This window comes from Aethalodelphis obliquidens, unplaced genomic scaffold, assembly GCF_003676395.1.
Source record: "Aethalodelphis obliquidens isolate GAN/ISIS:26980383/991018 unplaced genomic scaffold, ASM367639v1 scaffold10, whole genome shotgun sequence".
Taxonomy (NCBI): Eukaryota; Metazoa; Chordata; class Mammalia; order Artiodactyla; family Delphinidae; genus Aethalodelphis; species Aethalodelphis obliquidens.
In genome coordinates this window covers 26,854,484-26,879,252 of record NW_020837954.1, presented here as the reverse complement: position 1 = coordinate 26,879,252, position 24,769 = coordinate 26,854,484, and the positions used below count along the sequence as shown (strand labels likewise).

The 24,769-nt window shown below is 42.5% G+C and overlaps 1 protein-coding gene and 1 long non-coding RNA gene across 3 annotated transcripts; one reads left to right on the top strand and one right to left on the bottom strand.

The window, feature by feature from the left end:
- Nucleotides 1–4,334: 4,334 nt before the first annotated feature.
- Nucleotides 4,335–18,123, bottom strand: PTGER2 (prostaglandin E receptor 2). 2 transcript variants are annotated; one of them, XR_003433638.1, is made up of 3 exons: nt 17,248–18,123; nt 7,242–7,986; nt 4,335–6,981 (listed from the first exon to the last, which is right to left on the bottom strand). XR_003433638.1 is itself a non-coding variant. In XM_027111244.1 (2 exons), exons 1-2 carry the CDS (start codon nt 18,088–18,090, stop codon nt 7,765–7,767), a joined length of 1,065 nt encoding a protein of 354 aa, XP_026967045.1. In that variant the 5' UTR covers nt 18,091–18,123; the 3' UTR covers nt 4,335–7,764. The 2 variants fall into 2 exon arrangements, 1 of the variants encoding a protein (XP_026967045.1); XM_027111244.1 differs by having other exon boundaries at nt 4,335–7,986.
- Nucleotides 18,124–18,308: 185 nt separating this feature from the next.
- On the top strand, nt 18,309–21,781 carry LOC113622754 (uncharacterized). Its single transcript, XR_003433639.1, has 3 exons — nt 18,309–18,423; nt 18,796–19,175; nt 19,973–21,781. It is a non-coding gene; the product is annotated as an uncharacterized LOC113622754 (long non-coding RNA).
- The last annotated feature ends 2,988 nt before the right edge of the window (nt 21,782–24,769 follow it).

The window sequence follows — 24,769 nt, the reverse complement described above, 5'->3', positions numbered from 1 at the left end:
TGTTATAAATATGTCAACTTTGAGGTATGTTTAAGGTCACTCACGTTGGAACGTGATAGAGTGTGGGAAAGGGGAGGGGGTGTGTAAGGTGGGGGGGGAATTTTAGGAAGGGGGTCAGTGAAGGCCTCACTGAGAAGGCGTCACTAGAGTAACATTTTGAGGGAGGTGAGGAAGTAAAGAAGTGAGCCGTGGCTGACTGGGGGAAGAGCATTTATTCCAGGCAGAGACAACAGCCAGGGCAATGATCCTGAAACGGGAGCCTGCTGGTGTGCACCAGGCACAGTACGTGGGCTCGGTGGCTGGAGTTAGGAGCAGGGCAGAGAGGTGAGGGAGGGACCTCAGGAGTAGGGACACATCGTGCAGAGGGAAGATCTCATCCATCAGATGTCTGTATTCCAATCGCAGTTTCACCATTCTTAATGAACTTTTCGGGGTGTTGGTTTAAAAAACAGTGATCAAGGACTTCCCTGGTGGCACAGTGGTTAAGAATCCGCCTGCCAGGCTTCCCTGGTGGCGCAGTGGTTGAGAGTCCACCTGCCGATGCAGGGGACACGGGTTCGTGCCCCGGTCTGGGAAGATCCCACATGCCGTGGAGCGGCTGGGCCCGTGAGCCATGGCCGCCGAGCCTGCGCGTCCAGAGCCTGTGCTCCGCAACGGGAGATGCCACAACAGTGAGAGGCCCGCGTACCGCAAAAAACAAACAAACAAACAACAACAACAACAAAAGAATCCGCCTGCCAATGCAGGGCACACAGGTTCGATCCCTGGTCCGGGAAGATCCCACATGCTGCAGAGCCACTAAGCCCGCGAGCCACAACTACTGAGCCCGCGTGCCTAGAGCCCGTGCTCTGCAACAAGAGAAGCCACCGCAATGAGAAGCCCATGTACCGCAACGAAGAGTAGCCCCCACTTGCTGCAACTAGAGAAAGCCCGCGCGCAACAACGAAGACCCAACGCAAGCAAAAATAAATAAATAAATAAATTTATATTTTAAAAAATGTGATCGGGTTCTTTTCCCCATGTGTTTTGTCTCTTAATCCAAAATTCCTATTATGAAACATTTTAAATAGTATTTAAATAGCATTTTAACATGCTCGAGTAAGATAAACTAAAGGCAAGACATTATTTTTAAAAGGTTTTAATACTGATAACACAGGATAATTGTGCTTCCTCACTTAGTATTTCTTTGCAGCCACTGTGGTTCACCATAACTTAATTGAGAACACAGAAGAAGTTCGTAGAAGGTAGACAGGAATCTGACTCTCCCCACCTTCCTTAGTTTTCCAAACTGGCGTTTCACAAGAAAATGTGAACATCTGAGCTAGTGTTTCGTCTCAGAAGTGGGCGTCTGACTCGCTAGTCACCATAATAGGTAGTAAAGAGAATGAGGATCTCTAGTTTATAGTTAGGCTTGCTCTGCTTTTATCGGAACACCTACTCACACCAGAAAGATTCATTTTTACAGGTCAAAGAGTAGTACACCACAGTACTCAGCCTGGCGTGTTTTGGTTATCGTGTCTTTCATTTTACAAATAACATGAGGACATTTACTTTTAAAAGCATAAAAAGTTAATGTTGAGTTTTTAAAGGTGTATGGCTTTTGTCTTGTTCCTCTAAGCTCTTAACAATGTGTACATGTTGAGTTTTTTAAGAGCTGAAAGATAATCTCAGCTATGTCTTCAAAGGTTTAATTGTGCAGCTGTTGAATGTTTGAATGTTTAATTTATCATGACAGATCAGGCACACTCTTAGGGCTGAGGCGGGCATTGGTCCGTTAGTTCTAGCAAAAATATCATTTGATAACTAAAAGTAGTGAGTTCCGTTTTCAAGGAAAAAATTATTCTTTGGGGTCCGGCACTGGCACCTAGTTCCACATCATCTCAAGGTCCAAGTTGTCAACACAACAGACCAGGCTTGACTGATAAGTTCGAAGCTCCCCATCACTAGTCTACAGATTCAACCCAAGAACTCACAGGCTAATGACTAATGAGAAACCAAATGACTGTGTGGTCTCAGGCAGCAAGGTCATCGCCACAGCCATAATCATAAGCGTATCTTATGAGGACGTCCTTAGTGAGCAACTCACTTCCCTTCTGCATGCCCACTTTTCCTCTCTGTAAAGTAGAAAGCTGGTGCTTCTTCCATTTTTTGAACGATATAAAGGTATAACCCAGTTGCTCACAGAGCTTTGTAATCTCAGGTTACATTAATGGAAAGATAATGTCCAGATCAAGCCAGCAACTGACACATCAACACTAAGTCCTGGAAAGACTGGTTTAGAATTATTTCTTGATGTTTAGTTCTGGCCCAACATATTAAGACGGACATTGGTAACTTGGATAAGATCTGGAAGAGGGCACCAAAATGGTAGGGTGTCACATAAGGGACAGTTGAAGAAAGCAGGAAAGTTTTGCCTAGAGAAGTCTGGGGTGCTTCTGCACCTAGAACTCTACATTCTACCTGGGACTCTGGGTCCTCTACATTGTCCCATTGTGCCAATTTTCATTGCATTCTCTGAAATACGAACTCATCCCGCATACTTATTATCGTCTTCATTCTTGAGAGTTGCCCAGAGTTAATAGATGCCACGACCCCAGCTCCACGAGCGGCACTAAGAATGAGCAATCTGAGTCAGATGTGTGTGAAGAGGTCAGAGGGGCCATTGAACCAGGCATCTGAGAAAGTATTAATCCCTAACCTTATTTGCATTTACTGCGTCCAGGCACTGTGCTGAATGTCTTGTATATACTTACTCATTTAATCCTCAAAATAATTACATGGGTGGATAATTTTATTATCTTTATAGATGAGGAAACTGAAAGTCAGAGAGTTTAAATAACTTGTCTGAGAACACAACCGGCAGTGTCACACATCTTTAATGTCCCCTGGATAAATCTAGAGTTTGCTGAAAGGGGAAAGTTTGAGTGTGTGCATCAAAGACGATAGGACCTGGTAGAAGGGGAAAAGGGGTTAGTCTGCAAGGAAAAGTATGCTCCAGAAAGGGATAAAGGGAGGAGACTAAAGAGGGAGTAAAGACAAATCCTGTGGTAGCAGTAAGGGCAACATGGACAGATGGCCTTAGGAGACTTGCTTTGTCCAATCTTTTCCCATTTTGTTAAAATCTGCTTTTTCTTGATATTTTTACCAGCATTTTAAACTATGCAGCATTGCTGAATTGCTATATATACTCTTTCTCTACAATAGCTGTGTAGATGCATCCCAGCTTATGTTAAGTTTGGGGATATGGCCTACCCTCAGCACTAAATGATATTTTTCTAGATTTTTCTCACTCCTGTGGTCCTTCTTAAAAGTAAGTTTCGGTTGATTGCTAGACCAGTATACGTGACTATCACCCTTTCTTCTGCTTAGGAAGAGCTATTACTCTGTACTGCTGTGGGCAGGGAAAGCAGAAAGATGCTTCAGTCCGATCTCCTTTCTCTCCTCCAATCATATAAACTGCCTCCAGGGTGGGATAAATGTAAATGCTGAGCGTCAAGGGAACAGGGTCTAGGATAAATATTTTGATAAGGGAATCTACAGTATTTTACCCCTTTCCATACACGTGGGGCTGATGCTTATTTCCCAAGCTTGCTAGAGGATATCTATTTGGAGTAGAAGGCAGAAAGAAAGGCTGCCCATTCTGTGTTTTCAGTTTTTGTGTTGGTGTAATTTTATTTTATTTAAAAAAATTTTTATTGGAGTATAGTTGCTTTACAATGTTGTGTTAGTTTCTGCTCTACAGCAAAGTGAATCAGCTATACATATATCCCCTTTTTTTTTTTTTTTTGGATTTCCATCCCATTTAGGTCACCACAGAGCTGTTGGTGTAATTTTAAAAAGAAGAACATATTTTTAATCTCCTTATGATGGATATCCTTCATCTGCTCCTCTAAGTCTACTCTCCACCTGTACTGTGGTCTTCATGGACTGCATTACCCAGGTTCCCCTTACTCTCTGGATTATAGTTGGGTTTGGCCAATGGGAGGAACAGGCAGAAGAGCAGGAAGATCTTCCAGGAAGGTAGTCCCTTCCCTCCCTCCCTGTGGTTCGGCAGCAGCTATGCTTCCCTACTTAAGGCCACAGCTTCTGTTGGGTAGGACACAGCTTTCAGGGCTCCTCCCTTGTTCCTTCAGGCCTGGGAGTGACAGCAGCTTCCAAGGGCTCCTCCACCATCCCTTGTTGATTCCCTTAACCCTGCTCTTCCCTCTGTAAATATTCCTTTCAGTCAACAGTCCTCAATTACCCTTTTCAATGTGCCAGCTCTTTCTGCTGGAATCATTACTGATCTGTTTGACTTGGCATATTTTAAAAAATGAAACACACAGATCACAGAATTAAACCACCCAAACTGACCTTTAATTGTACATACATTTTATAGGAAATAAAAAAATATAATTCAAGAAAATTTACTTACAATAAAAATCATAAAACCTACCAGAAAATAAAGTAACTTTCTGAAATAAAATTAATGCCCAATACATGGCCTTGTTCCCATGTATAAATTAGACTATAGCTTCTGTGAATTGCTAAAATGACATTTATTTCCATAGTGTGTATTGCAGGTGATCAAATGCTTTGTAAATTAAAAAAAAATCAACGATAATGCTGTTAGTATAATGATTATAGGTATGTTTCAAACGTGCAATCAGAGAGAAATTCCAATGGAGTTGTGTTTCATAAAGGCAGAAGATGGTCATCATGAGTAGGTATTGCCAAGTCCACACATATTAAATTTGCAGGGAAGACTGTTTCTCTGTGAAGGACTCAAACAGGGGCTTTCCCCAAATTCAGAAAACCATTATTTTTGGCTTAAACCACTAGATTTGGCTAAGTGAAGTAAAAAAAAACCCCTCATCTTAAGTGTGAGCTAATTGTCTTCCCCTGCCTTTCAAAGGCATTGAATTCTAAACTTGAACATGTTGGTTTCTTCTTGGTTCAAAGCAGAGCTGACATTACGATAGCAAGAGGGCAGTCTGTCTTTCAAAGTGCACTGATGGGAGCCGGCAGGGGCACCAACAGTTGAACTGAATTACACTGAGAACACAGTGTTGTGGATCGGATTCTCCCTCCACCTGCCCAGGGCTCACAGCCTCCGCCAGCATGGCAGTTTTGGGTTGGTGCTGTTTCTAGAGCCTTGCCCTGGCTCTGGGTCGTCATGGGTCCAGACCACTTTGAGATTCAAGTCTTTGGGAGGCTTTCTATAGTTTCTAAGCAAACTCAGGCCCTATCAGGATCTTTAGAGATTCAAGGCCACAGTTTAGTACCAGAGTTTCCCAGTTTTCTCTTGGGAAAGATGACCTGGGGCCACAGTGAACCACCAAGGAAATTCGGCTTAGGATAGACTGCTTTGGCCCATCCCATTTCTGGACACCTAAAGTTAGGGCTGGCATTCTGAGTTGAACATCCACTATAGTTTCTTTCTCCCTTTTCATTCCACTCACTGTTAGGGGCAAAGAATAAAATCTAGGCCTTTTTTCGTCACAATTCAGTTCTCTGATATACCAGGCGAAATTCTGTGTTTTTTATTTTACTTGAAAATGAGTCAGTAAACGTAAACAGGTACGTCTGATGGGACGTGATTTTTAAAAATATTTTTAAAAATTTAAAAATATTTACATATCCAATATCAGTAATTTTTTCTATTACCTTGAAATTTCCATTAATAGTAAGCAGTTTACTATTACACAGGACTTTAACTTTCAATTCCTTCTATGTAAATATCAGTGCAGATGAAATAACAGGATTTAGTCATTTAACACAGTGCAAGGAACAGGAGTATACTAGGAATCAAAGTGCTGGAAATCTATCAGTTCTTAATGACTTAAACTCATTTTCACAGAGTGAAAATTTTGTTCCCAGTAGTGATATTATGTCCAAGTTTGTGTTTTTAAGTTCTCAGGCATTATTCGAGAATTTTGGGGGGTGGTGAGGTACGGTGAATGATTGTACTTAACATTTTCATTTGGAGGGGAAAAAAGTCATCTGATAAAGGAAATTAATCTTCCAGATTCAAAGTAACTTTAGAATTTTATGTTTAGGAATTACCCATGAGCCTAGTTAATCCTATTTAGAACAATTTCTTAACTCTAGAATACTTGGTGGACAGGGAAGATTTATTTAAATGTCCAGATTTTAGCTAAGTTAAACTTTGCCTGGTTTGTTTAAATTAGTAGGAAAGCAAACCATTCATTTATTCTTTTTAAAATAAGGGATGATTTGACATAGATTGTGTCAAAATACACTGATTTCTAGATACGTCTGGAATCACTCCTAAGTGATCATCTAGTCTGATAACTACTTATAGGAAATAGTTTTGCGTAAGCAACTCAATGAGACTAACATTCTTTTTTGGTTTTTTATTACAACTATGCTGTAATAACACTCACTGCAAAAAAATAAGGTGTCCACTATTTCAAAGATCATGCTATAAGGGAAAAAAAATCCTCTAATACCAAGTACTGTATTGAATATTTCAAACTCTAATCTGTAATACAACCACACTTTAAAAACCTGCCAAATTAAATGAAAATTTTCCACTTTTATCTCATTTTAAAAATTATTATATCTACACTAATTATAAATTGTTGTTTGGGGGGAATTCATCACATACTATCCCATTTTCAATTTTTTGTTTTATAGTTTATTTTTGTAACATTTCAGATGAGTTTACACTGTAAATAAGATATGATTAAACAGTGCAAATTCACTGAAATATCTTATGCCGAGTTTACATAATGCCAAACGTTTAGATTTAGAAATATATTAAGATATGACTCACTGTTACATGATTTCCTATTAAGTATGAGTCAAGCCGTATTTCCCAGATGAATTTTGCTACAATACAACCATCCTATAAAGTAGATGTTAGTTATGTCCTCAACATCAGCATTAAAAGAGTTCCAGTGTTTCTGAAGAACTGACCAGATTTTTCCGTTTTTGATCCTAATATTTGGCTTCAGACATAGCCACGTATACGATTCCCTGGAAATAGAATGAAGAGTATTAATCAGAATTACCTCTCTTAGTAGTCTACTATTTATTGTTGAGAAGAAAATTCCCAGCCTTTTTGGTCACTATTAGCACGGCAGACGTTATAAAATAAATAACCTGACACTGACACACAGCTTCTTGTGGATGGTGAAAAAGCTGACATTAACGAGCAGAGCCTACTCAGTAATACTGAGTTATACTGTTGTAAAAAGAGAGCACTCCCACATACACAAACATACAGTACAAAGTACCTATGGTTTTCAGATTCATTGTCCAAAGAAAGGACGATCACAAGACACCGGGCTTGGTTGCTTGCACATATCCACTCCCTAGAGAATACGTGAGAAGTTTTATCTGGTCTGACTGTACACTGTATGTTTACAATGGTACTAGCCTAGAAGATTAAAATAGAAAACACAGTAACTATTTAGGGTTTTAAACAAATTACAAAACTACATGGTTTCTCATTCAACAGGAAAGCTTAAATCGAAAGGCACTGGATCTTAAGTGCAATTGGTTGTTCCTCTAAAGGCCATGGAACGTGCTCTTTGACGGTAGGTTTTATAGAGCCTTCTGATACCTTCCACGAAGTGCCTTATCAGCACGTCTGTAGCCCAAACCACTGTTGAAATGTTTGCTTGCTCTGTTTTATTAGGGTAGCTTCATTGTATTTATAAACTAACTTTTCTCCATTTCTCCAAGGAACCATTTCAAAATGATCTTCCAGATGCTGGCTCACTAAGCACTTCTTAACTACCATCCTCGAAGGTCAATCTATTTACGGGCATTTGACTGTGCAGAACAGGAAGTTTGTGTTGCATCTTGTGTTCTTAATGAAACCCGACAACAGAGGACTGAACGCATTAGTCTCAGAACAGGAGGCCTCAGGATGGCAAAGACCCAAGGGTCAATTATTGAATTAATTGATAAAAATCTAAGAGCTTGGAGGTCCCACTTTTCTTTCCGGGAAGAGGTTTCATTCATATATGCAAAAATCTGTAAGAAGCAAAAGGGGAAAAGAATGTTAGTTTTACATTGTAGCAGTGGACAGGCTTAGACCATATGCAATTTCTTAAGACTGAAAAGCAAAACGTGTTTTGTGTGTGGTCGTAGTGGTGAGAGAGAGGTAGCAAAATCTCACTCCTCTCGCACATGTTTATGCCTTACAGACACTCTGAAACATAAGTATTGTCTCTGACAGATGAGGAAGTGAGTTAATAACAACATGTTGCATTTACTTCCAAAAACTGAATCTGGCTTCATTACGACAATTCAGTGAGAGGGCACACAACAGAGCCTGTGTTCTGGCCGTTGGGCTGCCTGGGTTTGAATCCTGGCTCCACAGATAGCTTTGGGACCATAAGTAAGAAAACTAACCTCTTTGTGCCTTCATTGCTGCATCTTTAAAATGGGTGATAATGATAACAATACCTATTCTTGGGGTTGTTGGCAGGATGAGAGGAAATCATCCGGGTCAGCTACTGAAAACTGCTCACTTAATAAGTGTCCCCCCAACGTTAGTCTTTATTATCTCCATTTTACCAGTGAGGACACCACGGTGCAGAGAAGGTGAGGGTCTTGCCCAAGTTCCCAGGGCTGGTTAGTGGCCGACTCAGGACACAAATTCCAAGTCCCTTGACACCAGAGCAGTGCTCACTGTGTGCTACATCCAGGTTGCCTATGTTAGACCAAAGGTCTTCAGAACAAAGTCCTAAACACCGGAAAGCTGACACGTCTTTATGCATTGGCCACTGACACATCTTTACGCATTGGCCACTGACACATCTTTACGCATTGGCCAATGTCCTCAAAGCAGTATACCAGCTCTCATCCGATTTCTTAGATATTTAGGGAACAACACAACTTTTTGGTCAGATTGCAGAGAGTGGACCAGTACATGCTTGATAAAGATCAAACATTTCCACATGGCTTACAGAAAAGAGAGAAACATGTAAATCATACCTAGTCGTTTGAAACCAGTTGTTTATAGAGCTCCTGGGACTTTCTTACCAAAGGCAGCTGGTGAGTTAGAGAGCTATTCCTTCTTTCCTCCACTCTCCCTTGCCAGAAGAAGGAATGGTTTGTTTCCTTTTCCCCCCACTACTTATTCTGCAGGCATCTGGCAACTGGATATACAAAGCAAATTGCAGGGAGGGAGAAGAGTAGCCATCTTCGGGTTGCTTATGTTAGGACAGTATCAGGAAGGTTTGGCAGCCATAGGTGTTTATGCCAGAGAATCTTGGCTTAAGGGAATGGAGAAAAGACTTGGCAGATGAGTAAAGAAAAAAAAGAAAGAAAGAACTGATAGTGGATGTCCCTGAGTATACAGAGAAGAGGAAAGTTAGGTGGGGATATGCAAGGGAGCAATACTTTTCTTGTCAGCTAAACTATTTTGAATGAGAAATTGATAGTACTTATATGGTGTATTTAAGGAGCGATTTTGAAGTTTAGGAATTCAGGATAACAGTGTACATAAACCTGATAGATTAAAATATATTAGTCACCACACACACACACACACACACACACACACACACAAACTGAGCATTCTGTTGTAGAAAAAGTCTGTAGCTGAGTTTAGATCTAATTTTGCCAAAGAATATAATACTGGATTGTCTAGTGGGCCATGTAGAGAGGGCTCAGCCTCTAGTGTCATGGGTCACACATGAAGATGAGTCAGGTTTTCTGTGGCAAGTAACCCAAACCATAGTTCCTGATCTCTTTAGAGTGTGACAGACCAATGAGAAGTGAAAAATGGTTTTAGAGGATGAAGCAATTCTGTACTATTTGTTTCCTTTCCTTTTCATCCACTATGCTGAGTAATTTTTAGAAATGCTTAAAATTTGCATTTTAGGAGCTGGCCAATATGTTGTAGAAGATAATTTCCTCTTTTATGCTTGGAAAAGAGACATACTTCAGAGAACCTTGAAGTTCTTGATGTAAGTTTTGTCTTCTCCTACCTCTCCATTTTTTTTCCTTCCGTTCTTGGCTTTTGCCTAGAGTTCACCATTTTCAATCTTGTGGACCCTGGGTTTTTTCTTTTTAATTTAAATTATACATAGAATAGAATTTACCATTTTAACCATTTTCAAGTATCATTAAGTACATTCACATTGTTGTGCAACTGTACTGTTTGTATTTTTATTTTCTGTATATTGTGATGTTTTGACATCATAAAAACTTTCTGGCTGGGGAGAGACTGCCCCTTCCAGGGCTAGCCAATGCTTAGAGATAGCCAAGGGCTTACCCAGAAGCAATCGCTTGATATGCAAACTAACCAATGCAGAGCTCCGCTGGGTGGCCCTTTACCCCATGGAGGCAGCTTTCATCATTCCAAGGCCTGGTACGGGGCGACTAGGGGCTACTCGTATAGCTTAGAGCCTGTCGAAATGCTTCAAAATAGCCAGTCCCAAACTGTTTCCCCTACTCTGCCTTGTCCTTCCCTCAGAAACTCCAGTAAAGTCCGTGGCACAGGCTCTCCCCAGCTCCTGCTTCTTTTTCCTCCTGACCTGCACTGGTACTTCCTCATGTGGCCCTGCACGTTACGCAGTGCTTCCTGTTTTTGACCTGTGAGTTTGATAAACTGTTTCCTGGAGCATCTCCTGTCTCCTCTTGTGGCTGCACTTGACTGACCATCATATAAAAAGAACGGGGAACAGCAACCATCACCACCATCCATCTCCAGAACTTTTTACAACTTCCTAAACTGAAACTCTGTACCCATTAAACACTAACTCCTCATTCCCTCTCCCTCCAGCTGATCCTGGATTTTAATTAAAGGCTGACACAATGGATAGAAGTCAATTAATTAATAATGTTTCGGTGATATTCTGGACTTCAGCTTCAGAGGCTGGTAGAATTTATACATGCTTTTGCACATACTACAAGTAAATCTGCTATGAGAAAAATACCAAGGACTAATGTAAACCAGCCTAGTGAGTTTTAATTCCTTAGGACAGACTCTCTCTATAGGGCTTTGCTAAGAATACAAGCTTGTTGTGATACCTGGAAAGTGGCACAGAGGAAAATTAGTATTCTGTTGTCTTCCATAGAATCCTTGCCACCTCCATGGAAAACTTTATCTTGGCACTGACCTGGCACCGTTTCTTTCAGCTACTTTCCTACCTTTAATGTGACTACAGAGTGGGTTCAGAATTTTAGAGTAAATGAGAAATGTATTTGGCTGTGCACTGAAATCCCCAGTGGATAATTAAAAATATTCTGATGGAAAAAAAATTTTAAAGAAAGAAATAAAACTACTCTGATAGCTTGCTCCCTCTCTCAGAGACTCTGATTTAATTAGCCTGGGCTGTAACCCAGGTGTCAGGGCTTTTAAAGCCCCCCAGGTGATCCTAATATGCAGGCAAAGTTGAGACCCACTGCTTTAGACCCTTACCCCCAAATTGAAATAGTTTAAAATGATTCATTTATCACACTTAAAAACAAAAGACCCACTTAGGCCTGGCCAATCAAACAAATGACACGGAGCTTCCAGAATTCAGTTCCTGGTCATTAATATCAAATGATTTTCCTTTGGAAACGGAATCCTATGGAAAGAGTAGCTAATATTTACTGAACACCTGTATGCCAGGCATGGTGCTAAGCAATTTGTGTCTTGTTGTGTTTAATCTTTATACAAATCTGTAAAGTGTTATTACTCCCATTTTAGTAAGGAGGAGATCAAGGCTCAGACAATTAGTTGTCCTGTCCCAAATCACACCGCAGGTAAGTAGGGGAGCCATGCAATTATAGTAGCAGGACCCAGACTTTCCTCTTAGCCACTACACACTCTGCCACCATCTATATAAAAAGCCTCTGACGTAAAGTCTCACATGAAATTCACCACTGACTGATTATGGGTTTGTAGGAGACTTTTTTCCAAATGTGTCACAAAGATTTATGGGTATTATTTCTCCTGTTTATAGATTTTAAAACCATGGCTATATCTAAGTAGCTACTTGGTTTTCTTTGGGTCTTTTCTTTCTTCCACGCTTTCCACAGCTACATGGCAGGCAGTGATGATCACCTTGACCAAGGGTGTAGACATAACGCACCACTTCTCTTTAGGGAAAAGGACCATAGTTCTTGCTGTCTAAATTTTTAAAAATCAGTGTAATTATGTTATTATTTACAACCACAATTTCATAATATCAAATGGCAAAGGAAAAGGTGTCAAGTGAAAACACTCATATAGAAGAACTTTCTCTTAAAAGGTAAGGTGTGTTAAAACTCTTTCAACAATCCCCAAACACATCATTGATGATGTATGAATAATAAAGGGCCTTCCAGTAGTACATGGATATTAACTCAAAATATCACCAGACAAAGTTTGTTTTGGTTATGCAGAGATTTCTGAATTTCTCTTTCATCCCTACTAGAATTGTGATACTGTGCATGTATGTAATTGACAAATTTCAAATCAGTTTTACAACCTCCATTCATGTTACATTTTACATAAAGAGTACCAGGAATGAATGGGAAACTCCAGTACTCTTTACTTGAGTTTGCTCTGTATTTCAAAGATCAGATTTCCACTAATCAGAGTAACCTAGAAATTATAGCCCTAAAGAATTTCTAAAGATGAAGACATTTTAGAATGAGTCAATGGTTCACTCTTGAAATTTTAGAACTGAATAAAATGCATAAGCACTTTATCCTAATGACATGGGGAAAACAGTTTAAAATGACCAGAAGTTATTCACAATTATTAGTAAAGTAGTGAGAAAACGGCTAGATATGGGTTGGAAATTAAAAGACAAACAGTATCTGAGTCAAGAATGGAGGTCTGATATATTTCCTGTGTCCTGTTTCATTTCAGGAAGAAAGTTTCTATTTATCACTGTGAAATGATGACAATATCTGATTAACATGAGGAATGTATTAATTTACGCAATATTCCTTTAGTGCATAAACAGTTTGGAATATGTTGTTGGTCCTACGCATGACTTTATATTGGATCGACAAAATAATGCTTTTTAAAAAAATCAGTTATATCTTATGTGTACCAACAGAAAATTTTATGTGAGGGGTAATCTGATTATTTCTTAATTTAGACCCGCATTTACACTAGCCGATCTCCTAAAATCTCAGACTCAGCCTTTTAATGCATAGGTCAGTGCAGAAGAAAAAAGAAACTGTACCCTTGGCCCCAGCTCAGGCCCCTTGATCTGATAAGGAGAAAAAGGTCTTTGCCATTGTATTTTTTTTTTTTTTTTTTTTTTAACATCTTTTTGCCATTGTATTTTTAAAGCTAAAAGTTGAAATTAAGAGACAAAGTGGGCAAGATATTTATAACATCTTCACAATTCTCTTATAAATCTTGGATTAACCTTCTCATATGTTACCCCTGAAATGAGTACTTTCCGACAGTATTGTGATTAAAAGCACAGGCTCTGTGCTTAAGCTGCCTGGCTTTGAATCCTGGCTTCAGCGCTCACTCACTAGCTGCGGGACCCAGGGTAAGTTATTTGCCTCATTTGTAAAATGGGAGTAAAAATGCTACCTATTTGACAGATTGTTGTGAAGATAATGGATTGAAGTATGTAAAAAATTAGCACTCAAAAATGTTAGCCATTCAGGACAGGAATAAAGACGCAAACATGGAGAACGGACTTCAGGACACGGGGAGGGGGAAGGGTAAGCTGGGACAAAGTGAGAGAGTGGCATGGACATATATATACACTACCAAATGGAAAATAGATAGCTAGTGGGAAGCAGCCGCAGAGCACAGGGAGATCAGCTCGGTGCTTTGTGACCACCTAGAGGGGTGGGATAGGGAGGGTGGGAGGGAGACGCAAGAGGGAGGAGATATGGGGATATATGTGTATGTATAGCTGATTCATTTTGTTATGAAGCAGAAACTAACACACCATTGTAAAGCAATTATACTCCAATAAAGATGTTTAAAAAAAAATGTTAGCCATTTTGATGTTGATAATAATGACATTTGAAGTTGAACTTGACTTCAAAACAGCGTGCTGGGCATTTAATATTTTGAGTTTCAATTCCCAAACTTTGAAAGTCCTAGGCTGGCATTCTTGGAGGAAGCAGTAATTGTAACCTGCCCACACCTTGGGACAATGGCTGACATTCCTTAGCAGTTCAGGTTTCCTCAATTCCCCACTCCCCTCTTCTCATTCCTGGAGTGATTAGGCTGTTGTCCCACTGGGTACACAGCTGTGAGCTCTCCTTGCTGGGCCGGTGGCATGGCCCACTTTGAGGGCCACAGAAAGCAGTTCTGTTATCCCGAGTTAGAAAGAGGCAGAGACAGGGTAGATTACTAGTATTTTCTGGGACACAGGAAGAAAATTAGTTGGAATAGTTCATTAATAATTATTTTACATTGATACATTTTGCCTCGATAATATTTTAGATATACTGGGTTAAATAAAATCTACTAATAATTAATTTCAATTGTTTCTTTTTACTTTTTGTCATGTGGCTACAAGAAAATTTGAAATTTTTATGTGGCTTGCATTTGTGGTTCATGCTGTATTTCTATTGGGCTGCGTGTGCTATTATAGAAGAACAGGAGAATTTCTGAAGGCAACCAGAAGCCCTTGCCTTTTCTATCAGAGCCCGGGTTAGGATATGTGGAAATGATTCCTGCCTTGGGTGGGAGATTGGTGTAGGCCATTTCTGACCACAATTTTAGTGTGGGCCAAGTAGAATAAAAGGACATGGGGGAAAAGCACCCCCCAGGGACACATGCCAAGCATTCTGAAATAGCAGAATGTAATGCACCATTCAGTAGCTTTGAGATTTGAATTGTCAGATAAGCCTTCCAAGAAGTAACTAAATTCTGGATAGTGTAGCATTTCATAATGCTTAAAGTGCCGTGTAAATGAAAGATACTGACAAGTATCAATAATCTAGTGATAAAATAAAATTAGTCAATGGTCAAAGTAAATTTCCCTATTGAGAGATGACTTGGTACTTCCCATTTAGGGTACAGTTCAAATATCTGTTTTGCACCTACTGGGTTATCTGTAGTTCATCTGGAAAATGTGTCATGTTAGCCCCAAGGCAAGAAGTCGGCGTAGCCCACTTTCTAGATTACATTAACACTAGGCATTTTTCCCACTCTTTGTCTGGGACTCTTTGCCATGCATACACGCAGAAGAGAACCTAGATAATATTTGCTGATACTGTCAATGCCAAGGAGTGGCTTGAAGGAGCTAAGCCTCCTCATAATCTACATCTGGCCCCCCAAAGCCATAAACAGGCACTCAGATAAAAACTCAGCTTCAAAGCAAACTTCCTACGTCCCCACCCTTTCTAACCAGACTTCTAGTTCTTCCATTTGGCAACTCTGGAGTTGCCCCTGGCTTAATAGTAAAGGAAACGAGTGTGTGTGTTTGCGTGTGTGTATCTGAAAATCAACATATGGCAATGATGGAATTCTCATGGCAAAAGGCAAATTTACTTGAAAACTGGGGAACCTATTGAAAATCAACTGCCTTTATTTAAAAAAATACAGTTTATGCTGCGGGTCAGTCATGATCAAGGGGGAGACCTTTTCCTCCTGCTCTCCTCCTCAAAGGGAATAACAATCCTTTTCACAAGTGTGTGGTCACCTCTGAGCCTGTTCCCAAGCTATTTTAAGTAGCTGAGAGTGGAAGGTATTTTTATACGTACACACTCACAAATGATAGATAAAACTCTAAGGACTGACATCCTGATTCCCACCAGTCCAAAACAGGTACCCCCCAATTCAGAAATGGTTTATGTCTCTCATGTTAAATTCTAAGTTGTTTAGTGGAACTTGAAATGCTTTCTCTCACAGATACATGTATGTTCTGCATCCTAGTCCCAACGCCAAAAAGTTAATTTAGCTCCTAATGTAGTTCTACCAGTTCTACCAGTAAAACAAAACAAACTTGTGGAAGCCATGTTGGTTTCTACCTCACAGCATTTCTGTTGCAAACTCCCCAGCTCAGGGTGAATGGGAGATGCAGCCTCCCACATCCTACTTCATTTTATAAAAGGGCATCTTTTACATACTCCATCTCATTCCTCTCAAAGTGTAACTTACTGATTCAGAGCAGCTTCTACCCTGACAGAAGATGGGGCAGAAGTGTGAGGACAGTGGGGACCAGGCAGGAGAGAACATAGGTAAGAAAGGGAGTTAATTTGTGTATGTGGGAGGGTCATATCTAGGCTTTTAGGATCCTGTGTCCTCTCCCACCCCTATGGATGAGTTTATGAAGATAATCTAAAGCAGTGAGGGAGGCGGGAAGTAGGATAAAGTGACTTCTTCAGCTTCTACAGGTCACACTGACCAATGGCAGCATCATTTATCTTTTTCTTTTCTCCAAGACTGTGTCAGGTGAGAGTCACTGCCAACTGTTTATTCCCTGTAGGGTCAGTCTTGTGCTTCTGAAGATTAGGAAGCGGAGCTGCTAAAACTGAGCTCTCATTTCTCTGTAAGAGGCCAGCACATGCTCGGATACATCCCAGGCTCTGCTACCCACATTACACCTTAGGAGGCTCAAACTCACAGCATCATGGAACTAACCACTGATGTTGCCCCCAACCAGGGCAGCACCCAGCCCAGAACCTAGGCAAGGGGTTCCTCCAAGCAAGCAGCCTTTCCTCTAATTATCATTATGAACATATTATGAACTTTCATGGCAACAAAGAGTTATACTCCCAATATGTAGTTTGGGAAATCTGTAAGCTAGGTTTTGTTGAACTTTTAAGACAATGAATGCTCTGGACTTCTGGCAACATGGACCCTTCTCACCTGGGACCATTCTCAATGGAAGGCTATGGGTTGAGTATTACATTTTGCTCTGGGAGAAACAGAAGGCAGAGCCTGGAGAACTAGCACCAGTGGATGGGGGGGCACCGGGAGGCGAACTACAGCTCAGGGAAGTCAGGTTGTAACTGACAACTACCCAAAGGTGGAAGGGGCTGCTTCTTCGTCAGGTACTAAGCCAGACTGGCCTTGTACAGTGGCTTCGGGCTCTAGGGTGGCAGTCTGCGCTGGCTTAGTGGAGAGCCAGGACTCCCTTTCAGGGGGACTGTGTTGGTAAATGAGAAGCAGTAGCATAGAGATGCCCGTTTGCTGGGGTTAGGGAAGTAGGAAGTGGGGCAAAGGTGAGAATTGAGAGGGGAAGGCTATAGACCCTTTACAAATGAGGCCATAATTTTACAAGTTGCAAAATGTGTGTGGTGGTGGAAAGGGTGGGAGTAAGAGGGGAGAGTGTGAGAAGGCTGCCCGGTTCCTCTGTGGAAATGAAGGGAGCGACTCACCGTGAAAGGCAAGGAGCAGACGGCGAAGGTGATGGTCATGATAGCCAGGAGAATGAGATGGTCCGTCTCCTCCGCCATGGATACCCTTTCCCCTTTCCTGTGGCTGCCAGGGCCGCCCCGGCTGCTGCCCAAGGAGGGTCCGGAGCGGCTTCTCCTGCCCCGGCGATGCATGTGGATGAGGTTGAGGATGACACTGAAGTTGCAGGCGAGCACTGCGATGATGAGCAGTAGCAGCAAGGTGGCGTAAAGCCGCAGGTACGTGGTCTGCTCATGCCCGATGAAGCACCACGTCCCAGGGCAGTACTGGGCGTACTGCCGGTGGTCCAGCAGCGGCAGGGAGCAAAAGAGCAGGGAGACTGTGTAGATGGCGGGCAGCACAGCCAGGCCACCACGGCATGTGACCCAGCGCTGGTAGAAGTAGGGGTGTCCGATGGCTAGGTAGCGCTCCAGGGCCATGGCGAAGAGCATGAGCATGGTGGCCAGGCTGAAGAAGGTCATGGAGAAGGCAAAGTAGGTGCACACGCGCCTCTGGGGCTCCAGGGCCACCAGGGTCTGGTTCCGCGCATACGAAGCCAGCACCACAGGGCTGATGAGGCAGGTCCCGAGCAGATCGGTGAACACCAACTCTGTCACCAGCACGTGGAACAGCGAGATGGAGTTCCCGCGGCCGGCGCTGCGCCCCGAGTCCCCCAGCCAGCGGCGCACCAGCAGCGCCAGCGCGATGAGGTTCCCCAGCACCCCGGCCGAGAACATCACGGAGCTGATGGCTGGGCTTTCGCCGGAGGGGAGCCACTGTCGAGTATCGCAGTTCTCTGGCCAGGAGTCATTGGAGGTATTGCCCATGGTGGGGCGCCGGAAGAAGAGATGCGTCCTCCTCTCCCGCCGGCCTGCACCTGGCTGGAGGAGGGTCTGAGAGCCGGAGTGCTCCGAGACACCCAGGGAAAGGGGAGGGACCGAAATCCAGAGCCCCCTGCCGGCCCCCAGTGCGCATAGAGGGCGGGCTCTGCCCGGGTCTCCCAAGGCTCGCGGAGAAGCCGCTCTGCTGCCGCATCCATGCGGCGCTCCACTCTCCTGGGCCGGCTCGCGCCCAGGGAGCCGCCGCCGCCGCCGCCGCCGCTTCCACGTCTCCCGGGGGTGGCGGCTGTCCCAGAGCGAGAGCCCGCGAGCCGCAGAGAGGTGGGCGCGTCACACTGCAAGTCTCTCCGGAGCGCGGGGGCGGAGTGCGCGCTGGGCGAGGCGAGAGGGTGGACGGTGGGAGCAGCGGTCCTCGTTCTTCGCTGCTCGGCTTGCTGGATGTCCGCAGGCTGCCTGACCACCGCTGGGAAGAGTTTAGCCCTGGTAGAGGGCTGGGAGGGAGTGCGGGGCACTGGCGGGGTCTGCGCAGGATTTACAGAAGGCGGGCAACGCCGGGGAGAGCTAAGCGACTCACTAAACAGTAGAGAAGTTAGGAGGACCCAGTTCCGTGAGACGTGAAAAAGAAGGGAACAACAGACACCAAAGACGGCTTGCAGTAAGACCGATATGTTCTTTTTCTTTTCTTTTTAAAAGCGTTTTCAGGAAAACACACCAAGAAGGCGGGTCCAGAGTTAGGAGGAAGTGAAAAGCAAGCCTGTGCATTCAAGGAACCAAAACACGCTCACACCAAGCTGCCTGTTGCACTGTCGTTTTGATTCGGTTCCCAGCATTTCGCCTTTTCTTATGTCAACACCATAACGGATAACCACTTGTTTAAAAAACCATTAAAAAAAAAAGAAATGTTCCTTGTGATTGTGTAGAATTGTGTTTGTGGGCACAGCTTGAAACCACTGCACATTGTTCTCTACTCTAGCTCAGCCGCCAAAGAAAATGTTCAGCCATACATGTTTTTCATGTTCAGTTAACTGTTCAGGACCCATCTGGAAAGAACCGTTCCTGGTAAAGTTGAATTGGTAAGTGGCCAGTTTCAGAGACTGGAGCTGACAAAAATGGTTTCTTACTACCCATTGTCACATATACAGAGTCATGAAAATGGGCTGATGTTTAAAACAAAAAACCCAGTTTGACAGACAACATGGGTACTTATATTTTGTAAGGAAGGTCATACTCACTTGGGGAAGGATCTGCAAAGGGAACTGGAAAGGGGGTGTGGGAAGTCATCCTCTGAGAGGATTGCCTTCAGAAGGATTGCCTGCTGAAGAGCACCCCTTCCTGCAGCCTGCTTGCAGTCTATGACTATTTTAGCTCACTTTGATGATTCTGGCTTGGGAATTAGGTTGGGGATGGGATTCCCAACAGCGCAAGCTCACAGGGGGTTTATTTTCCTCATGTAAGAATGTCAGTGGTGGCAGGCTGGTGTACCTCCAGGACTCGTTCCTCCGGCCTGCCATTCCTAGCATGCTGGCTTTCTGTCTACATTCTGTTCCCCACTGGTCAGCAGGATTCAACCAGAGAAACAGAACCACCTCATCACAGAAGTTCTATTGGACAGGGCTGCTTTGGACCTTACATGTTGGAGGGAGAAGGTGGGGGAGTCTATGCAAGGCCGTTTGCTGTCTCTGGTTCTAGTGTTGAACCTGAAATCACCATAGATCAGCCAGAGGCAGTCAGGATAGAAAGCTGGACATGATGAGAGCAAGAACAGACTTAAAACTTGTGGGGACAAACTGGAATTCACGAACAACCGTAATCTTCAAAGACAGACTGCACCTGCGTGTGTCTCTCATTACTTCCAACTTTGATGATGCAGATATACTGCAGGAGAAGCTGGCACCCTTCATGGAGCTGCACATGCACTTGGCTTAGAACCTGAAGGAGCTGAAGATCTGGCAGGAGCTGGGTGCTGCCTCATGCCAGCAAGGGGAGCCAGCAGATCAGCTACAATGTGCTAGAGTTACCACCACACCTGGAGCCCTGCACTGTCCTTCAGAGCGTGAAAACCACGGCCACTGCCTCACTGTTGCCTTCCAGAGCTCATGCAACACTGAAACCATGCAAGATTCTGGAAGATAAATCCTGCTTAGCTGAGTTGACATACTACAAGGTCACCACACTGCCCCATAGGTCCAGGAGTCAAGTCGGTTGAATATGCTTCAGCCCAGAAATAGTGTTATAGAAATATACTGCCTCAAGGAGACATAATCTGACAAGTACACAAAGATGTTACACACACACAGAGAAAGCAGAAATACTGTTCATCATTGCAAGAATCTAGAACTAAATGTCCTACCATTGAGGACTGGTTTAATAAATTTTGGTACACCTATATAACACAGTACACAGTCATTAAAAAGGAAGATGTGTGTCTGTATTTACTAATAATGATCTCTACCACTTGAGTTAAAAGTATGTATATTATTCCATTCATAAATAAAATTATATGCATAAGTATTTGCACAGAGCAGCATCTGGAAGGATGTTCAGCAAAATATTAATGGTAATTTCTCTGGTAGTACTTTATTCTTTATGTCTTTCTGTCTTGGTGGATTTTTCTACAAGTATGTATTATCTTTATATCAGGAAATGCAAGGAAGCTGCTTTTTACTTAGAAAAAAATTAATCATTGGAGGACTTTTCTACTTGGTAGAAGGCAGGGGGTTAAATGCTAATGTTTTCAGTTCTCTTCCAGTTCTACTCTTTAATGAGTGGGAAAGTCTTGTTGGTTTCTTGAGACTGATCAAGAAGACTGGAGATGCTATCCTTACAGTTTTCACAAGGCTTTTGTAACTGTCCTTATTTGAAGATTGGAAATCATCACACATTAGGCACCATTTCTAATGAGATGGTGCCCTGCCCCACTTGAAGTGATTGCTTTGACAACAGACTCTTGGTATGTGTTAGCGTTGTTGCTTAACTCAGTTCTGACACTATCATCACCAGGCGGTAAAAGTGGTAGCAAAAAGTCAACCAAAGGGTCAAAAACAAACAGAAAAAGCAGTCAATAGAAACTAACTACAAGATTTGTTCACAACACTACAGGAAATTGTGAGTGGGCAGGTAGAGAATCTTAGTAAAGAAATGGAAACTATAAAAAAGAACTAAATGGAAATTCTAAAACTAAAACTTACAGCAGCTTGCAGTTGACAGAATAAAGAATGAATTTGAAGACTAAAATCACATCTGGTTACCTTTCTTTTCATGTCATCATGACTTTTGTGCTCCTGGGAAATATTCTCACTTTTTCCATACCACATAAGGCTTAGAGAACTCTCGTTTCCTGCTGCTTGCCCTGTTTCTACCCAAGAAGTGAAACATGGGTTTCCTATGCTCTCAGATCCCTCAAACCTCCCTGAGATTTGGGGGTACAGAGCAACCTTATCTAGGAAACCCCTGTGTTAACATCTAAGCTCTCCCAGTTCTCTTAAACTTCACCGTCCCTCCTTCACAGACTGTGGAACTACTGGGGGAGAAGGGGTGAAACTTTGCTCTTCCTTATCTCCTCTGATCTGGTCTTATCATTCAAAAGCCATAAGCTAAGAATTGATGCCTGTGCCATCATCAGAAAGTCTACAAACAATAAATGCTGGAGAGGGTGTGGAGAAAACGGAATGTAAATTGATACAGCAACTACGGAGAACAGTATGGAGGTTCCTTAAACTAAAAATAGAACTATCATATGATTCAGCAATCCCACTACTGGGCACATACCCTGAGAAAACCATAATTCAAAAAGAGTCATGTACCACAATGTTCATTGCAGCACTATTTACAATAGGACATGGAAGCAACCTAAGTGTCCATCGACAGATGAATGGATAAAGAAGATGTAGCACATATATACAATGGAATATTACTCAGTCATGAAAGGAAATGAAATTGAGTTATTTGTAGTGAGGTGGATGGACATAAAGTCTTACAGAATGTAGTAAGTCAGAAAGAGAAAAACAAATATCATATGCTAACACATATATATGGAATCTAAAAAAAGAAAATGGTTCTGAAGAACCTAAGGTCAGGACAGGAATAAAGATGCAGACGTAGAGAATGGACTTGAGGACACGGGGAGGGGGAAGGGTAAGCTGGGACGAAGTGAGACAGTAGCATTGACATATACACTACCAAATGTAAAATAGATAGCTAGTGGGAAGCAGCCACATAGCACAGGGAGATCAGCTCCGTGCTTTGTGACCACCTAAAGGGGTGGCATAGGGAGGGTGGGAGGGAGACACAAGAGAGAGGGGATATGGGAATATATGTATATGTATAGCTGATTCACGTTAGCAGAAACTAACACACCATTGTAAAGCAATTATACTCCAATAAAGATGTTAAAAAAAGAATTGATGCCTATGTTCTGCTATATTGTCCTTTCTCTGAGGCAGTCAGCATAGAATGCCCTAGCTACTGCTAAAAGCAGGGAGAAAGGTCTGGAGTATCAGGAAGTACTGGGCAAAAACAAACAAACAAACAAGCAAAAACTCATAAGTTAATATGGTTCTCTTGTCCTCAGACAGGAAATAACAGAAAGGTAAACCCACAACACGGCTTATTAGCACAATGGCTTAGCTCAAAAGAGTAACTCCAATAATGCTAGGACGGCAAATTACCTGTGATCCTAATTTCCTTTCTAAGATTGATAGAGGAAAAAGAGACTAATATAATCATGACATTCCCTTTTACCAGAAAGCTCTGTGTCTAAGAACAGAACCAACTGTAAGGTGGAAAAGCACATATAACACAAAAGTAAGGCTATGGTTATTCAATTTCTTTATATAAAGTAACAACTCATTATAGAAATTTTGGAAAAATAGAAGAAAAAAAGTCACCTATGAGTGTATCCATCAAAAATGGCCACTCTTAATATTCTGTTGTGGGATTGGTTCAAGATGGCAGAGTAGAAGGACGTGCTCTCATTCCCTCTTGCGAGAACACCAGAATCACAACTAACTGCTGAACAATCATCGACAGGAAGACACTGGAACTCACCAAAAAGGATACCCCACAACCAAAGACAAAGAAGAAGCCACACTGAGATGGTAGGAGGGGCAATCACAATAAAATCAAATCCCGTAACTGCTGGGTGGGTGACTCACAGACTGGAGAACACTTATACCACAGAAGTCCACCTACTGGAGTAAAGGTTCTGAGCCCCACGTCAGGCTTCCCAACCTGGGGGTCTGGCAACGGGAGGAGGAATTCCTAGAGAATCAGACTTTGAAGGCTAGTGGTATTTGATTGCAGGACTTTGACAGGACTGGGGGAAACAGAGACTCCACTCTTGGTGGGCACACACAAAGTAGTGTGCGCATCGGGACCCAGAGGAAGGAGCAGAGACCCCATAGGAGATTGAACCAGACCTACTAGCTAGTGTTGGAGGTTCTCCTGCAGAGGCAGGGGGTAGCTATGTCTCACCGTGGCGACAAGGACACTGGCAGCAGAAGTTCTGGGAATTATTCCTTGGCGTAAGCCCTCCCAGAGTCCGCCATTAGCGCCACCAAAGAGCCCAGGTAGGCACCAGTGTTGGGTTGCCTCAGGCCAAAAAAACAACAGGGAGGGAACCCAGCACCACCCATAATCAGACAAGCAGATTAAAGATTTACTGAGCTCTGCCCACCAGAGCAACAGTCAGCTCTATCTACCACAAGTTCTTCCCATCAGGAAACTTGCACAAGCCTCTTAGATAGCCTCATCCACCGGAGAGCAGACAGCAGAAGCAAGAACTACAACCCTGCAGGTTGCAGAACAAAAACCACATTCAAAGAAAGACAAGATGACAAGGCAGAGGGCAATGTAACAGAGGAAGGAACAAGATAAAACCCCAGAAAAACAACTAAATGAAGTGGAGATAGGCAACCTTCCAGAAAAAGAATTCAGAATAATGATAGTGAAGATGATCCAGGACCCTGGAAAAAGAATGGAGGCAAAGATTGAGAAGATGCAAGAAATGTTTAACAAAGATCTAGAAGAATTTAAGAACAAACAAACAGAGATGAACAATACAATAATTGAAATGAAAACTACACTAGAAGGAATCAATAGCAGAATAACTGAGGCAGAAGAATGGATAAGTGACCTGGAAGACAAAATGGTGGAATTCACCGCTGCAGAACAGAATAAAGAATGAAAAGAAATGAAGACAGCCTAAGACCTCTGGGATAACACTAAACGCAACAACATTCACATTATAGGGGCCCCAGAAGGAGAAGAGAGAGAGAAAGGACCCGAGAAAATATTTGAAGAGATTATAGTCGAAAACTTCCCTAACATGGGAAAGGAAATAGCCACCCAAGTCCAGGAAGTGCAGAGAGTCCCATACAGGATAAACCCAAGGAGAAACACGCTGAGACACTTAGGAATCAAATTGGCAAAAATTAAAGACAAAAAAAAGTTATTGAAAGCAGCAAGGGAAAAACGACAAATAACATACAAGGGAACTCCCATAAGGTTAACAGCTGATTTCTCAGCAGAAACTCTACAAGCCAGAAGGGATTGGCATGATATACTTAAAGTGATGAAAGGGAAGAACCTACAACCAAGATTACTCTACCCAGCAAGGTTCTCATTCAGATTTGATGGAGAGATCAAAAGCTTTACAGACAAGCAAAAG

What these genes read in the sequence shown, in the direction of transcription:
- PTGER2 (XM_027111244.1), bottom strand. Translation starts at nt 18,090, where the DNA reads ATGGGCAATACCTCCAATGACTCCTGGCCAGAGAACTGCGATACTCGA. An exon ending in TCTGCTCCTTGCCTTTCACG is followed by an intron (nt 7,987 to 17,247) that starts GTGAGTCGCTCC and finishes TGCTTCTTACAG; the next exon opens with ATTTTTGCATATATGAATGA.